Genomic DNA, 17,568 nt, shown 5'->3' with positions numbered 1-17,568 from the left:
CAAAAAAAAAAGTTTGAAACAAAACCAATTTTTAAAAATCTCAGCAGCCTCCACTCACTAAATGATTTCATTCCCAAGGATGCAGGCAGACACAAGTCAAGCCCAATCAAATTGAATAATGTAAGTATATATTTAGCAATCTAAAATTACTTCTGGGCACAAAACTTCCTGCAATTTCTATCTATTCTTATGTGATGTGCGTCTGCTTTGTGACGTGTGTGTTTCTAAAATGCCACTGGATTAGTAGTAAAATGTTACACGACAAGGCTAATTTTAACCTTGGAATGACACAGCAGTTTTAGGCAACATCAAGTTGCCAAAATAACTAACCTAAAACTTCAAAAGACGTACTGTGTGCCTTTCTGCATAGAGCACCTGTTTTCAGAGGTGACTCAGACAACGATCAAGAAAGTATGGTGGACAAAAGGAAGTTATGACTTTACCCATGTTGAATCAGACTTGGTCCCTTTTAAACCAGGAAATACTTCTAAGTGTACGTACATGCACACAAACAAACATGCACACACACAAACATGCACACACAAAAACATGAACATGCATATGCTTGCGTGTGCACACGCATGTGAGCATATACACACTTTTTTGCTGTCTATATTATGTTTTAAGACATTTTTTATTGTAAAGATACTGTACAGAGGGAATACAGTTACATGAGTAATGAGTACATTTCCTAGCATTACTACCCTCTCCTTTGTTTTTCCCCTACCATCCCTTCCCTTCCCACCTCCCAACTCCTCCCCCCCCAGCCCAAAGTTGTAAAGTTCGTTTTCAACATAGTGTCTTGTACATTTCATTGTTACAATGGGTCAACCTGTATCCTTGTTTCAGCATTTTGTTATTCCCCTTCCCCTCCCCAAATTAGAAAAATGTATATACAAGATGCAGGGCACCAACATCAGATACAGTGACAACAGGGGTTATACCATAGGGGGAAGAACGTACAAAAGAAAGGTTCAGAGCACAGCAAAGCAGGAAGTCCCCCAGATGGCTTAAGACAAGAGTCCTAAGAGTGTTTTCTGAAAATATACATTAAGAGAACACTGGAAGAAGGAAGTAAAAGGACGCTGCCACCTCCCTGCAGAGCAAGCGAAAGCCACAGCCAAGCGCTCGGGAGATGCGTGCTCTTGGAAGGAAGTGTCACGGTGCAAGCTGCAAATTGTGCAGCTTTTTCTTTAGTATACCTGCCCACAAAAATCACAGAACTGGACGTCCAAGAGTGAGTGCTGCTCCTCCTCCAGCCTCCGCACCCCTGCTTCCTGGCTACCCAGTCACCAGGGAGTGCCCAAGCACAGACAACGGGGCAGGAGGAGAGACCCGGAGCCAATGCGGGACAAGGATGGTGAGAGCTGGCGCCCTGCTCTTCCACGCCGGTGATGATGTCGCAGCACACGATGCAACATCACAGCGGGACCACAACCTGGGGCCGCCTGGTGCCCGCCTCTCCACCCACCCCGCTGCCCAGCGCCCCACATACCGGGACACCCAGAAAAGTTAGGCCAACAACCTGCCTCTCACCAATTGCCCCTCATGACAAAAGTAAGTTCAGAATCTCCCGTTATGAGAGAAGAAGACACAACCAAAAGACATATTTAAGCACACCTCAGGAGGAAGTACGGAATTCCAAGCCGGGAGGAGCCGGTGGCTCGCTCTTACAGTTCTAGCTTGTATGAGGAACAGGGTTCAAAGCCAGCCAGGGCAGAAAGGTCCGTGAGACTCTAATCTTCAACTAACAATCCAAAAGCCAGACGTACAAGCATGGCTCGAGTGGCTGAAGCCTAGCTTTGGGTGAAACAGCTAAGGAACAACACGGCCCTGCCCTGAGTTCCAGCCCCAGAACCGACACACACAAAAGAAAAGGCAGAATTCACAGCGGCAGGCAGTGCACGCTTCCTCCTCCCACTGCAATGCTCACAGAGAGCAGCCCCCAGGCCCAGCCGCACAGGGAGCCCTCATCCCAGCCGCTGGTCCAAGCACGGAGGGCACCTACCTTCACCCTGACCGTCTGGTCAGACACACTGCTCATCATGTCATTGATGGACCGGAAGAGCTGCAGCAAGGACTCCACGAAGTCAGCCTCCCCTTTGTCCTCATACAGCCTGCAAAGAAACACAGGAGACTGTGGGCTCTGCAGAGCCGGACATTGCACTGGACGCCATCAAGGGAGCTCAACGGGGTCAGGGGGAGACATAGACAGGAGCCACTGCCCTAGCATCACGGAAGCAACGTAATTCAACCTGCACAACAGGCAGGAGGCACGGGGGCCTGGCCCAAGTGTGACCCCATATGAAGAACCAGGCCCAGCGACAGCACCAACTGCTGCAGTCCCTGAAACACGGCACATTCACGCAGGGAAGGATGGAAGGAGCAGGGCAGAAGGAAGGGGAAATGAAGAAATTCAACCAGAATGCTGCCCCACAGAAATCATTACCAATAAATCTGTGCATTTTCTGCCAGTATCGTGAAACTCGTAATGTGGTATAATCGCCAACCGTGAGGACCCTTAACTGGCTACATTTAACATGATCTTATAACCATTTGAAAACGAGGTTATAATGGTAAATTCAACATGACTTTATTTCAGAGTAACAATGCTCCACCAATGCAGTGGTAGGGCTAATGGTAGCTGAAGAATCTTCATGAGTGACCACATGTTCACTGAATGGATAATAGGAATCTGTACATCTGGCTCTATGTATGCTAATAAATGCTGTTAATTGTAAATAACCTTCATTTATAAATTATTTATTCACAGCTACTTCAAGTCCAATTACATTTAAAAATGCTGCAACTCAAATGCTTTATTAATACAGACTAGTTTTCTAGACATTATGAAAAGTACATCCTACCTGAAACCTTGTGCACAATGAAAGGTCTGACAACTGAGTGATAATTAATTACCCTACAGGAAGCCATACGTTTAAATCAGCTCCACTGTAAAGCCAGGAGTTCTGCATAAATAGGTAAATTCTAGCCTAGTATAACGGTTCTGCAAAAAGAGATTTCTAAATACCAGTTTGCATAAATGATGTACTCAACAGTTCAAATGGCGCTCGGGAGCCTGCACAAGGCTGAGGCACAAGGGGGCATCTGCCCTTCTTCCCGCACACTCATGTGTTTCTGGATCCACATGATACACAAGACCAAAATCCAAAACGGAATTCTCTAGAAGGCAGAGTGGGAGCATCATCAGCTTCTGGAGGAAACAACTTTGAATTCGGGAAACAGCAAGAAGAAGAGTGCCAGATAACAGAGCAGACTGTCAGGTGGAGGAGCTGGAGACCCTGAGCACACCAAATGCAGAGCACGGCTCACCAGGGCCACAGGACAATCCTGTCTGACGACAGCCACATGCTCATACCACGCTCACAGCCCAAAGGAAGGCGGAGAAGTCACCTCTGCAAAGAGGTGCCACAGACTAGAGCTACTATACAGCTTTCTAACCACAGTCCAGCCATCAAATAAAACTCACCACACCCAGCAAAAGACTACACCATGTGGCCAAGTCAAAGAGAAAAAGATCACAATTGAAACAGACCTTCAGGTGATCAAGACACGACAGTCAGCTCAAAGAACATCAAAATAACTGGAATTACATTTTATAGTTCTATTTATATTTTAGAATAAAAAGATGGAAAGAACAGAAAGGGGGCCATTTGAGCAGGGAAATGTATCTGTTAAAAAAAACTATCGGATGGAAATTCTAGAACTAAAACATTCAATACCTAAATTACAAATTAACTTAGACACGAGACAGAAATAGTGAAATGCAAAAAAAAAAAACTCAACAGAAAAACAGGAGAAAAAAGAAGAGAAAAATTCTAAAAAGAACTTGAACTACAAAGGCTCAATGAAGAGACCCAAAGAAGATGAATGGAGGCATCAGAAGAACAAGAGGGAAGACAACCAACGAGGCAGGTGAACCATGGGAGACCCAATGACCCTGAACTGCCCAACCCTCACAGAGGATGTCAATCAAGCAGTCAAGAATTCTAAGTAGGAAAACATAAAGCATCTACAGCAGAACATAACAAGATTCAAAGAAACGCCAAGAGGAACTGTAAAAGCAGCTAGAAGAAAAAACAAAACAAAGTATAATTTACCTTCCACAACATAACAATAAGTCTGAAAGTGGACTTCTCAACAAAAATGACAGGAACCAAAAGAAAATAGAGTAACACCTGCAGGAAGAAAATAACCGCCAATCCAGAATGCTGTATTAAAAGAAAATATCCTTCAAATACAAAGGCGAAATAGATCATTTTCATACAAACAACACCAGTAGCTGACTTCCACTAAAAGAAATTCTACAGAGAATTCTTTTGACAGAAGGAAAATGATCCCCAAGAGAAACATGGAATTGAAGGAAGGATGGAAAGCAATCATAAATAGAAAATGAATGCTGACTACACAATAGTAATGTCTGATAGCATCTTAAAATATATGTGGAATTAATATGCAGGACAAGAGCAACACAAAAGAAGGGAAAGAAAAGGGAGCTGAAAAGTTCTGTTTATCTAGCTATATGGAACATTCCCAGGTAAGCAGTAGCAATGATTGACCTGAGTAACCAGCTAAGCCCATGATGCATGCTTTGATCTGTGATAATTATGACATGTTAAGAGTAAATGGAATGAGAAAAAGAAAGGTTTGGTTACTAAAGAAGGGAGGGAAAAGAAAGAGTAAACTTTAAATGGCTAAATGAGAAAAACGATCATTACAAATCTGTGGGGGACAAAAACAACTGTAATGCATAAAAACAATATGGCTCCTGCCAATGCTATCCAAATCACGCCAGGAGCTTAGAAAGGAAGCTTCTTACCCTGCCTGGACCATTGAAAGGCTCTGTCAGAAACTTGAGTAGGGCCAGGCGCCGGTGGCTCACGCCTGTAATCCTAGCTACTCAGGAGGCTGAGGATCGAGGTTCAAAGCCAGCCCAGGCAAGGAAGTCCGTGAGACTCTTATCTCCAATAAACCACTAGAAAACTGGAAGTGGCACTGTGGCTCAAGCGGTAGCGTGCTCGCCTAGAGCTGAAGAGCGCAAGAACAGCGCCCAAGCCCAGAGTTCAAGCCCCACGACCGACAGAAAGAAAGGAAGAAAAGAAAGAAAGAAAGAAAGAAAGAAAGAAAGAAAGAAAGAAAGAAAGAAAGAAAGAAAGAAAGAAAGAAAGAAAGAAAGAAAGAAAGAAAGAAAGAAAGAAAGAAGGAAAAGAAACTCGAGCAGGTACTGAAGAAACCACAAGCCAGAAAGTACTCTGAGGCCTGGTGAGGCGTTACATACCTGGGTCCCAGCTACTCAGAAGTAGAGGCAGTGGGACTGCAGATTGGGAACAATGTGAACAAAGTTAAAGACATTCTATCTGACAAACAAGCTAAAATCACAAAGGTGTAGGGGCATAGCAAGCAGAAAGTCCTGGTTTCCATCCTCAGTAACGCCAAAAAATGGGGCTGGGAGCCAGACACCAGTGGCTCAATCCTAGGTCATCAGGAAACTGAGATGTGAGGACTGTGGTTGAAAGTCAGCCCAGGAAGGGAAGACTTAGACTCTTGGTTCCAATTAACCAGCAAAAAGCAGGAAATTTACCCATGGCTCAAGTGGTAGAGCAACGGCCTTGAGGGATAAAGCTAAGGGACAGTGCTTAGTTCCCAGTATTGGTGTGGGGGAGAGAGACACATATCAGCATACCTTCATCTGTCTGCTCAGCTGCAGAAGCCTGACACTCCTCTTCCTAACCACTGAAACCCAGCCTGGACATGTGAGTTCGCTAATGGGATCCTGCTATTTGTGTCCTTAAAAGCTCCCTCTTGGGGCTGGGAAGGTGGCTCACTGGTAGAGTGCCTGCCTCACATGCTTGAGGAGGCCCTGAGTTCGATTCCTCAGCTCAACATAAACCGAAGAAAAATAAAAAGCCGGAGCGGCACTGTGGTTCAAGTGATAGAGCGCTAGCCCTGAGCTGAAGCACTGAGAGACAGCACCCAGGCCCAGAGGTCAAGCCCCATGACCAACAAAAAACAAACAAACAAACAAAAAACCCTCCCTCTTGCTTCAACCTTAGTTTGCTAAGGCACGTGTTCACACTGCAGTGCTATTTTCAAAAAGTATCATTACTCTCTGGAGAATCTCTGAATTGTTTTTCCTTTTAAGTTGACACCGACTATGAGGGAGTCCTGGAACAAGACCACCTTGAGAGCAAACAGGACCCAGAATGGCAGCCTCATTGAGCCTTGAGCCCTCTGTTCCCTCTGTGACAAAAAGCCACCTCTCAGCTAGTCTCCAGGCTGGGTCTGGAATGTACTGGAAGGCAGCCTTCGTTAAGCAGGAAGGCAGACTCATCAAAGCCACTATTCTGGGTGTATACCCCCACTACAGCTCTCTTTTGGCAGATGCTGTCTGCGTTCTCAGGGCTGAGTTTGGATCGTTTTGGCTTTCTGAGAACCCTAGCAGGGTCAATCTGCAGAGCTGATGTCAAGCCCGTGGAGGTAAGCAGCCCTGGAGGTACAGGGACACTCTGGTGAGCTCCCGCCCCTCTCTGCGGGTTTGCTACAGATTTTTCGGTGCTTTATCACACAATCGAGTTCATGGTAATATCTTGAGGGTTGTGGTTTCGTGTCTGTTTCCCTTTCCTGGTAATTCTGAGAGCTTCACAATGTTTTTCTTTGATCTACATGTCGAATTTAAAACTTAGTATGAATACCATACAGATAACTCTTATAATTGCAGGATTAATATGTAAATGGACTTTCTGCTCTATTTTCGTTTCCTTTCTTCCTAATTTGCTGACCTTTTAACTTGTAGTAAGGTAATTTTGTCATCTACAAAGTATTTGAAAGTTTGTTATTTCACAAAAGCATGACTTAAATAAATGAGGCAAGCCAGGGGGCAGCAGCCATGCCTGCGATCCTAGTTACTGAGGAGGCTGAGACCTGAAGCCTCAGGCTCAATGCCAGCACAGTCAGAAAAGTCTGTGAGACATCATCTCCAAAGTAACCAGTAATACTGTCTTTTCCTTTGTTAAGCTTTATGGCTTTTGTCTGTTAAAATTCTACATTAGTAACTCCTAATCAAATAATGTAGCCTAGAGATCATACCCATTTCCTGCAGAACAGGTAAAATGAGACTTAACAACTATAGGTACTTTATCTGAGAGCCATTCCTGCTAAGCCTCTGTTATACAAATGCAAGTAAGAGGGTTTTGACACTATCTCCTAATCACTAATCACTTCAGCCCCTGACACGTGAGACCAGACAAGCAACCAAGACATTCTTCTCAGTAGCAAAACAATCCAATACTAACAAGTAGCCCACTGATCATGTTATCAGAGAAATGTGAAAGACTTAACAAGTATAAATCTGTAGGCCTATAATAACTGCTTTAAAAGCTACAAAACATAGGTAATGAGCCTTTGATATAGTTATAATTCTACCATGAACCTGTCAAGGATGAAAATTAAATAGTTTCTCTGTTGCCAACCAGTATGTTCAGACACATAATTAATTAGCATTTCACAGTGGTCCTCTGAGTCATCTTCCCGAAATGTAAGATGACCGCTGATGAAGTATCTAGAGGTTTAAGTCTTCGTTTTTATCAAATTAACCAAGAAAGGTCATCTGTCTGACCTACTCTGAAGTGAAAAAAGGGACTGAAAACTCAAAAGACCTATAGACAGATGATTAAGACCTCTTCATTCCTTGTTCTACTTTCAATAAATATTCATTATCAACAAATAATAGGATCTTTGTCTATTAACTACATCCTATTTTGTGACCTAGAGAATGGCAGCAAAAAGATAGATCAGCGTAACTTATTAATAATAAACAACTAATTATTTGCAATGCTAACACTAGATGACAGGCAAAAATTACAAAGCAGGAGAAGGACAGCAGAGGAGCCAAGTGATAACCAGGCTTAGTCATTTGGTTCAGAAGAAGGTCTGATATGGGATGCGTCTATCTGTTTTCCGGCTTTCTGGCTAATGCAGTCCACCCACACAGAAAGCACAAACAAAAACCAGCAGAGAAGTGCCTCTGGCTGCCAGGATCTTTCATGGCTCCCTGTGAACTAAATGTCTTTGGGCCAGAGCTTTTAAACTGCTGTTCTCATTTCAAGACAAAATGAGCTTTCTAAACAAAACAAAAAAGTATGGAATCGCATAGCAAGAAAGATGGTACGATAAGTAGAATAAGGTTCTGCATCTTCATCTTCCAAGTTTCACCCTTTGGTTCTTAGGGAGAATAAATACTGTCAATTACCCTGGAATTTAACAAAACTAGTGCATTATACGAACCCACAGAAGACCATTTGGAAAAGAAGAAGGAAAATAATAGATCTCCAAAGTTGGTTCCAACTGCAAAAAGAAAAACACACTTGTCAATTCCAGCGGTGAACACAATTGTTTTTCTCCCAAGGTAATAAATGTGTTGCAGGTAAGAAAATGAGAGCCTGGTTTGTTTCCTTCCCTTTCTGGCCTCTGCAAACCGCCCCCCCCCCCCCCCACACACACCAGACCTGCATCAGACCCACTTAGGGCTGCCTGCGATTCAGTATTCTAGACAGCCTGCATGGACCACCAGACTGCTGCTGCTTTAACAGGCTGACTCAAAACAGGAAGAAAATTGGGCTTACAATCAGGTGAATGTTTCCATAGGACATGAGAGAAAGGAAGGGAAGTAAAAAGGCTTCAAACGTACTGCCAATGCTTTTAGGATCACGAGCTTTTTCTGCCTCCTCTATAATCTGTCAGATACTAAAACATTTTCTTAACACCATTAATTCGGAGACTTAAATTAAGGAGCGTTTATCATACCCACAAAATGTGGCTAGAACTGCCTTCTTCATCTCAAAAGAGATGTTTGTTTGTCCCTTCCCTCAGGAATCCTAGTAGACAACCAAAATCTACATTAAAGATACATTTAGAGGGAAAAAGAAAACACCATAAAACTATCACAGTCTGGCTTATAGACAGGACACATAAGTTCATTAGGAATGTATGGAAGAAAGAAGGGTCAAAGGAGAGAGGGAAAAGAAGAAAAGAGGAAAGGAAGAACAGTAGAAGAGAGAGGGAGGAGGGGAGCCAGAGGGGAGCAAAAGGGGGAGAAGAGAGGAGAAAAGAAGGAAGAAAATGGAAGAAAGAATGAGGGAGGGCTGTGACTATCAATGCACTATGATCTCCAGGTCAGCTAATAAGGTTAAGGATGGTGATCCAGGGCCATAGCAGCAACTGGACACCTCATATCATATAGAGATTGGTGATATTCTGTGTCCTAGACAGTTTCAGCAATTTTGACAAGTTATCCCAGCTAAGAAACTCAGGTTCTATTATGTCCAAAAGGGGAGAGAAGCAGGCTGTAGGATCAACAGTGATCTGTGACCAGTACAGAAAAGAAGGCCTGCCTGATCACTGAAACACAGAGTACTTCCTGAGTCACAAGGTATTACTGAACACATACAGAGTAGTTCCTGGGTCAAGGGTGACCCTCCACTGAGTATTTAGCCTTGTTTCTATGTAATTCCTAGGGAATAATAATTTTTTGACTTGGGGCTATAATTTTAAATAAAAAAATTTAAATCAGAGAGACACAGGTGACAACAGTTGTAGACACTAACATCAAACTAAAGGGACACAAAAGTTTTGCCCATCTGACTTGAGGATTAATAATCTGAAATAAAATAAGGAAATTCCAAATTATTAAGCAATAGACAGACATTTTCTGGGTTATAGACATGATGAGGAAAAGTTGGAATGTCACCCAATTATCTCACTGGAACACTAAAACTGCTTTCCATGGGAGAGCTTGTTTAGCCCCCAGCCTCTCCTATGCCATCTTTCCATTTTCTCTCCCAGAAACTGTGACAGACTCTTCTTCAACTCCCTTCCACGAGGGGGACACAGAGGGTGAATAATTTTGGAATACATTGCACCTACACATGAAGACAACATAATAAGTCTCAGTGAAAGCTGGTGATCAACAAGGGGATTAAAGGACCAAGGAAAGAGAAAGCAACAGGGAGAGTTATTCAGAGCAAAACACAATATATGCATGTCATAAATACCATGGTGAAACCCTGTGGTCAATTTTAATACACACTAAAAAAAAAAAAAAAAAGAATGACAGGAAAGTAAAACAAGCTCTGTTAGGGATGAGGTGTGGCTAGAGGCGCAGGAATGACAAATGAGGAAGCCTATGAATGAAGGAGCTTGTTTGCATGTATGAACAGAGCAATGAAAACTGCTGAAATAGTTTTAAGAAGGGCAAGATGGTGAGGGCAAGTGACTGCAGAGTACAATGATTTCGATACCTTTCTGTGGACATGTCACAATACCACCCCTCCACTCTTGTATAACGAATGCGAGTAAAAAAGCAACTACAATCCTTCCTGCCTCCCTTGCAGCTAGAGTAGTCACATGACATCATTCTGCCAAGGTAAAGAAAACATAGAGTACTTGAAGGAATAGCAGAGATCATTGCCAGGGAGAAGAGCAGACAGGGCAATGTCCCCCTTTGCCCTTTCCTCTCTTCTGCTTCAAGTACGAATGTAAGATACAACAGCCACTTCGGGAACATGAGACAATGGAAGACAATAAGCTTCTCTTCCTTGTGGGCCCTTCTAGATGTACCCAGAAAATACACTTACGAGGAAATAGGGAGGTTCTGATCCGAGCCATGCAGGTTCAGTGCCCAGCTTCCACTGAGAAGGTCTTGAGTACCACACTGTTTTTTTGTTGTTTGAATTTTTTGCCAGTCCTGAGGCTTGAACTCAGGGCCTGAGCACTGTCCCTGAACTTTTGTGCTCAAGGCTAGCATGCTACCACTTGAGCCACAGCTCCACTTCTGTCTTTTTGGTGTTTAATTAGAGACAAGAGTTTCAAGGACTTTTTTGCCCTGGCTAACATCAAACTACAATCCTCAGATCTCAGCCTCCTGAGTAATTAGGACGCCAGGTGTGGGCCACAGGTGTCAGGCTGAGTACTGCACTGTTTAAAGGTGAAAATGAGATCTGTGATGTAGAGGAACTCTCGGGGGAACTCACCGTAGCAAGGCCATCAATTGAGAATTGAGAATAACCACAGACACTAACAGGTACATGGTAAATTATCCACAAAATAGCCACCCCCCACCCACCCAAAGTAAGAGCAAGTCCAATGCCAACTCTCCATCTAGTGAAATAATGTAAGCTAACAGAAGGTTCTTTTATTTAAGCCGTGGCTCTTACTATTATAAATATTAATATGCAAGATATTCGTTCTCTATAAATTAATGAAGTCATAAATACCCCCAATTTACTTTAAAGCTTGAAAATAATCCCTAAACTGATGCAGAGTGATTAAGAGATGCCAGGAAGCCAAAGCATGGAGAACAGAAGCTGAGCTGTGCTGGCTGGAATCTGTGCTAGCTGGAATCTCTCGGCAAATCAGACTCAGGTGAAAGGAGGCGAGGGGAAAGCCCGTGTCTCCCCAAAGTGAAGCAATTTCACTTGATTTGGGCTTTGTGTTGTTTCTGCTTGCTTCATTTCTGCTAGTTTTTTTTGAGTGTTTTGCTATATGAAGACATACTGTAGAGTGCTCAGAGCTGTAATGGATGTCCGACACTACGTGGGAGGCATGCCTAAGCTGTGGGCAGACAGCATCTGGCTAGAAGGCAAACACTCCAGCCCTGGTAGCACACAATCTCAGCAGGGCCAGCCTTTGACAGCACAGGGCCAGGATAGGGTCACCGGGCAATGCCACCGCAGTCCTTGATCAACAGGTGTTATGTCACAGGGGATACCAAGTAGGAAGGAAGAAAAGGAATAGAAGATGGCAGAGCAGGGGAAAGGAGGAAGAAAGGAGGAAAGGCTTCTCACAGGATTTCCTGTGAGCATACTTACTGATTGAACAGGATCCTGGAGCGCACGATGAACTTGAAGATGTACTCCAATGCCTTCATGGCTTTGTACAGCTGTTCGTTGATACCAGGCTTCTCCGCACCATCCACATAGGTCCTTAGTACCTTCGTCAGCTTCCTGTTTGTGATGGAGGCCCAGGCCAAGGGTAAGTGTGGGAAATGACTACAGCTGGAATCTTCACTAAGATATCCACAGCATAGGAGTCTCCCCTGGCCACCCTTCAGCTTATCCCTGGATATCTAATCATTTTTGATAATTCAGTAAACTGTACTACACTTAAATTTCATAGACCATCATAGACACCCCCCCCCAATTCTTCATACACCTAAAATTGGTGTTTCTGTGTTTAGGTTGTATTTTTTTGACTGTGTAGATAGCTTTCCTAACAGAAAAATAATAAGTACATTTATGTAATACCACATCATATTTGGGTATATGTATAGATTGTAGATTTTTTTTTTAATTTTTGTTAGTCATAGGGCTTGAACTCTGGGCCTGGGTGCTGTCCATCAGCTTTTCAGCTCAAGACTTGCACTCTAGCAATTGAGCCACAGCGCCACTTCCGGTTTTTCTGATGGTTTATTGGAGATAAAAGTTTCACAGCTTTTCCTACCCAGGCTGATTTTGAACTGAGATCCACAGATCTCAGCCTCCTGAGTAGCTAGGATTACAGGAATGAGCCACGGGCACCGAACTTAGATAGTAGAATTATTAAATCAAGCTTTCTATTTCACTTTTCCTAGGTTTATCTACTAGTTCTAGTAATTTTGTTCATTTGGTTTTGGGCTTATGTTACCTAGATTCTTTATAGTTTTTTATGGCCAAAATTCACAGCAGGTGGAAAAACAGTCCTACTTTCTTCCCATTTTTAAATAACTTAGTTTTTGCATCCTCACTCCTGTTCACTCATTAACAAGCATGATGATACCAGACAGCCTTTCTATGCTCCCAAAAATAGGAAAAAAGCTTTAGAAGTTCAGCACTAATCATTAAATTAACTACAACTCCATGCTGATGGGTTTTTATCAAGAGTAAGGAAGTTCTCTTAATTTCATGATTTGCTATTGCTATTACAGGTTTTATTATAAACAGATGGTGAATTTCATCAAATGCACTTTCAGCATAATTGAGACTTATGGCTAAAAGCATAAAGCCACAAAAAGAACTTTCTTCAGTGACAGAAACCCTCTATGGCTGAGCTGCCCATGGTGGTAGCCACCCAGTAGATATAAGACATGGCCAGTGGAAATGGGCTTGGCAAAACATAAACGTTTAAATGTATTTCATTTAAATATCCACACACGTCTAGCACTAGGTCACCACGCAGGACAATGTAGACAATGGTAAGACAAAGCTACTTTAGCCACGAAACTCAACCCCTGTATGTTAAAATGCTGAATGAGGCTTCAACAAAATTACAAATAAAAGTTCATGGAAAGACACAACTAGGAAAAAGGATAAACAAAGCCCAGTGAATGTGCAAGACTCATGTGAGTCGACCATAAATGGCAAACAAGAAATAACTGTGTGCCAACTGCCATCAATCAATCATGAGAACATAGGCCTACACAGACCACCAAGGCCTACATAGATCAAGTTGCCTCCATTGCAATGTACCAAAAGTTCTTAAAGTCAGACAACACTACACGTAGATGAGGATGTTACTAACAGCTTGCTGTAGATCAGCGACCCTCTTTGGAAGAGCTAAAGGAGAACCACCTCACCACTTTCAACAGGAAAAAGGGGGATGAATCCATAAACTTCCCTCACTCTATTTTCCCAGCTTTAAATACCTTCTCCACCATAGACCTCCCAAAAAACTCCATAGGAGACACATTGGGAATTCTTTCAACAAATTCATCAGAGAAATATTAAAAAAAAAAAAAAGGTTCACAAGGAAAATAGCTCACAAGTAGAAAATAAATATGCCAGACTGTCTTCTGTCTGCATAGAGATCAAACACCCCTGCTATGGCACAGAAGTGCAGATCAGGTACAACATGAACTAGGTGTCCTCCAGGGCCTGGGGTGCCTCTGATTTTTTCTTTTTTTGGGGGGAAGGGGGGTCAGTCGTGGGGCTTGAACTCTGGGTCTGGGCGCTGTTCCTAAGCTCTTCAGCTGAAGGCTAGCGCTCTAACACTTGAGCCACAGCACCATTTCTGGTTTTCTGGTGGTTAACTGGAGATAAGACTCTCACGAACTTTGTAGCCTGGGCTGGCTTTGAACTGCGATCCTCAGATCTCAGCCTCCTGAGTAGCTAGGTACCTGTGACTTAGATGGAGCCCCATGGGCAGAAGGAGCCCAGGCACGCTGGTTATGTGCTAAAGCCACACCCACCATCTTCCTGTGCTTAAGCCATGCTCTCTTCCAGTATAGACCAATGCTAGTCCCACCCACAGCCTCTGATCTTCATGAACTGTAATGACAGAGGCGTTCTGATGGCGTTGCCATAATCACACTGCTAAAGCTTTCATTCTCCTCCTGCTGGTCTAGTCTAACCCTTGGGAAGAAGCACAGAATAATCACCATTTATCAAAGGAAAGAGAGGACCCGACAAGATGTAGGTTCAAGGTCATCTGGGAGGAGGGACGGGCACTCTCTGTGACAATACTGAGTTCTTGAATTTCCGGTGGCCTAGGGAATATCAAAGCAACTACATGAGCCCAGCATCCTTCAGTGATTTGGCAGGAACCTCATGAGCCACAACGGACTTCCCTGCTCTTTCAAGGTGTAAATCCTAAGATCCCAATTAAACACCTGAGCCTAGTACTGTATCAAAGAATGATAAGAATACTTATTTGTAGAATAAAAATCTCCTTTGTAGCCGACTGCAGCGTTTGAATGGGAAGCTCTGGTTATTATCTCAGAGCCGTGCTGGCTTCAGGATAACAGGCTGTTCTGTGTCCTCCATTGGGGAACTTGCCACAAAACACCTCATCTCACAGCACAGCCCGCTGACAGCCAACACGTGTAGGGAACGCAGCACGCTGGCCTTGCACTGCTCTCCTCTCCCCGCACTGAGAGGAGGAGCAAAGCCACTCATACAGACATCACGCCTCCTTCAGAGCACCTTTCAGGCCAGTCTACAAACCCTCGACAGCTGTGATTGGTCACCCGAGCCTGTGGGTGCCACAGGATGTGCCCCTCCCCAGGCTCTATTTGGAACTGTCCATCATGCCACCCGACGGGGCATGTCCTCCGGGTGAGCAAATTGCTCTAAATGGACATTATTAGCAAAACACTCATGAAAGGCTTCTCATGGCTGCCTCTCCATGCACCAGGCCATCTGCAGCTCTCCGCCCCACCCCCGATCCACCACCTTGCTGCACTCAAGTGCTATCTGCACAGGACTGGGGTTTAGGAGCCAGAATCCCCTGATCTTCAGTTCACAGCCACGTGCAGTGAGAGAAAAACAGGTTATACCTAAATCTCCTCAAAGACGTGGATGGAAGCATAGACTAAAGAGACTGTTATTAAAGAGAACCATTGCTAACGATGGTAACTAGGATGTTCTTAAATAAATAATATGAAGTTTTATTTTTGCACAATGAATGCCAATAAATCCCACCATGAAAACAAGTAATGCCATATAATAAACGAAACCCAACAATTGCTCAGGTCTTTTAACGTACCAAGGATTTGTCAAGTACTCTACCTCTGGTAACTCATTAAAATTTTGAAACACCAGGTATGGTGTTGCATGCCCATTATCTCAGCTACTCAGGGGGTGGAGGTAAGAGGATCATGATCACTGGTCAGCTCTGACCAAAAGCTTGAGACTGGCCTCATGTGAAAGATAAACTAAAAGCAAAAGTGCTGGGCCTGGGGCTCAAGCAACAGAGTGCTACCTAACAAGCACAAGGCCCTGAGCTCAGCCCCATTACTGAAAAATAAAAGTAATAAAAAGTATTATCAAACAAATCTACCATCAGGTCTTCCTGCATAGGCAAGGCTGAAGAGTAGAGAGGTTAAGCAATTTGCTCAAGATCACGGTGCTTAAGAGGAACAGAGCCCGGGCAGCCTGGCCCCAGGACCACAACGCCCAACAGGAGCTGAGCTGCAGCTAAGTGTGGCCAGGCCCAGACACCCCTCCTGGGGCACCTGTGGAGAATAAGGAGAGTGGAAGAGGCAGGCAGGAGACTATAGGTAAGATACAGCTGAGTGTGGGGAAGAGCAGGGGACAGGAGACATCTTGTGTCCTGACAGAGTCCTTGCAGAGCACAGGACTGTGTTTTATTCACACTGAAGAACCAGTAACCTCCAAGCAGGACACACCCACCCATGCAGGGATAAGCCCAGCTATGCAGGGACACGCCCACCCATGCATTCATCAAATGCTTGTTCAGAGGCCACACAGGACAGGTCTGCATCCATCCCTCAGATCATCCAACATACACTGAAATTTCCAACGATAAGTAGAAAATAGGTCGAAATTTATTCCAGAATTTCTGATAGTGTATCACATATCCCTTCCAGCAAGATCTTTAAGATTGTTAAGAGGGAACCACTAATAGAAATTATAGAATTGGGGAGAGGGGTGCCATAGACAAAATGCTATAATCCCAAAAAGACTAATTAGCTAACATCCTAGAAATAATAATTCCTTTAAAATGACACAAAAGAGCCAGGTGCTAGTGGCTCACAACTGTAATCTTTGCTATTCAGGAGGCTAAGATCTGAGGATCACAGTTCAAAGGCAGCCTAGGCAGAAAAGTCCGCAAGATTCTCATCTCCAGTTAACTACTAAAAGCCAAAAGTGGAGCAAGCTGTGACTCAAGTGGTAGATTGCCAGTCTTGAGCAAAGGAGCTAAGAGACACCATCCAGGCTCTTAGTTCAGGCCCCTATACCTGCATGAAAAAGTAGCAAGAAAAAACTCACGTGTAGGCTAACGTGGCACTGAAGTGTTTCTTAATGTAAGTTTCCAAAACAGGATTAAAATGCTGGAATTTTCTATCAGCAATTAGCCCAATGATGAAGACCTGTCAAATTAATCAATAACATTGTCATGAGCAACGCAATGAAATCAATTTTGGAAACTTCCCCAGGCACAACTGGAACCACAGATGACAAGACCAGGTAGAACATTTGCAGGTAGGATGTCCCAGCTTATGCCTTCCTACCCTAGAAATGATATTTGCACAGGTACACTTATACCTCCCCTTCGCCAAGGCTTTCGAGGTGACAGTGAAGGGCCCCCTCCCCCTCCCTGCCTGGGGATGAGAAGAAGGCCCCTTACCAGAGCATCGAACACCAGCGTGTCAAACGTCTCGCTCTCCGAGTTCTCCATCATGATGTTGAAGAGGGCGTCCAGCGTGTCCTGCAGAAACTGCATACACACTCAAGATCAGTGACAGGGTCAGCCACCCCATCCCTCCCAAAAGTGGAGTGACCATCCTGGCTGGAACATTCCACACACTCAGCTTTCCCCGATGATGCCTAGAAAGCTAGCATCTTCTGAGATTTGTTCAGCATTAGGTGCCAGAGACAGGAGTTTTCCATGAGTAAATCCAAAGATCAGCTACACAGAATAAAGCAGGAAAGACTCACAGTCCTGCCCCACCCTGAGACCTGCTCAACCCCTTCCTCCTTTTCACCAGGATGGATGAACTATGAAGTGATGGACAGCTACTCTAGAAAGACTGGCTCAGACTCATCTTCATAATGG

At 43.9% G+C, this 17,568-nt stretch overlaps 1 protein-coding gene across 1 annotated transcript in view; it reads right to left on the bottom strand.

Annotated features, from left to right (window-relative positions):
• Dock1 (dedicator of cytokinesis 1) overlaps positions 1 to 17,568 on the bottom strand; it is a 439,069-nt gene that overhangs the window by 325,277 nt on the left and 96,224 nt on the right. Inside the window, exons 20-23 of the mRNA XM_042701327.1 lie at positions 17,140 to 17,229; positions 16,782 to 16,882; positions 11,886 to 12,020; positions 2,009 to 2,117 (exon numbers count right to left, since the gene is read on the bottom strand). Of these exons, the coding sequence (XP_042557261.1) occupies positions 2,009 to 2,117; positions 11,886 to 12,020; positions 16,782 to 16,882; positions 17,140 to 17,229 (435 nt within the window). The remainder of the gene's footprint in view (positions 1 to 2,008; positions 2,118 to 11,885; positions 12,021 to 16,781; positions 16,883 to 17,139; positions 17,230 to 17,568) is intronic.

This window comes from Dipodomys spectabilis, unplaced genomic scaffold (assembly GCF_019054845.1).
Source record: "Dipodomys spectabilis isolate Male_0828 unplaced genomic scaffold, ASM1905484v1 ptg000289l, whole genome shotgun sequence".
In the NCBI taxonomy this organism is placed as follows: Eukaryota; Metazoa; Chordata; class Mammalia; order Rodentia; family Heteromyidae; genus Dipodomys; species Dipodomys spectabilis.
This window is presented reverse-complemented; position numbering and strand designations above follow the sequence as displayed.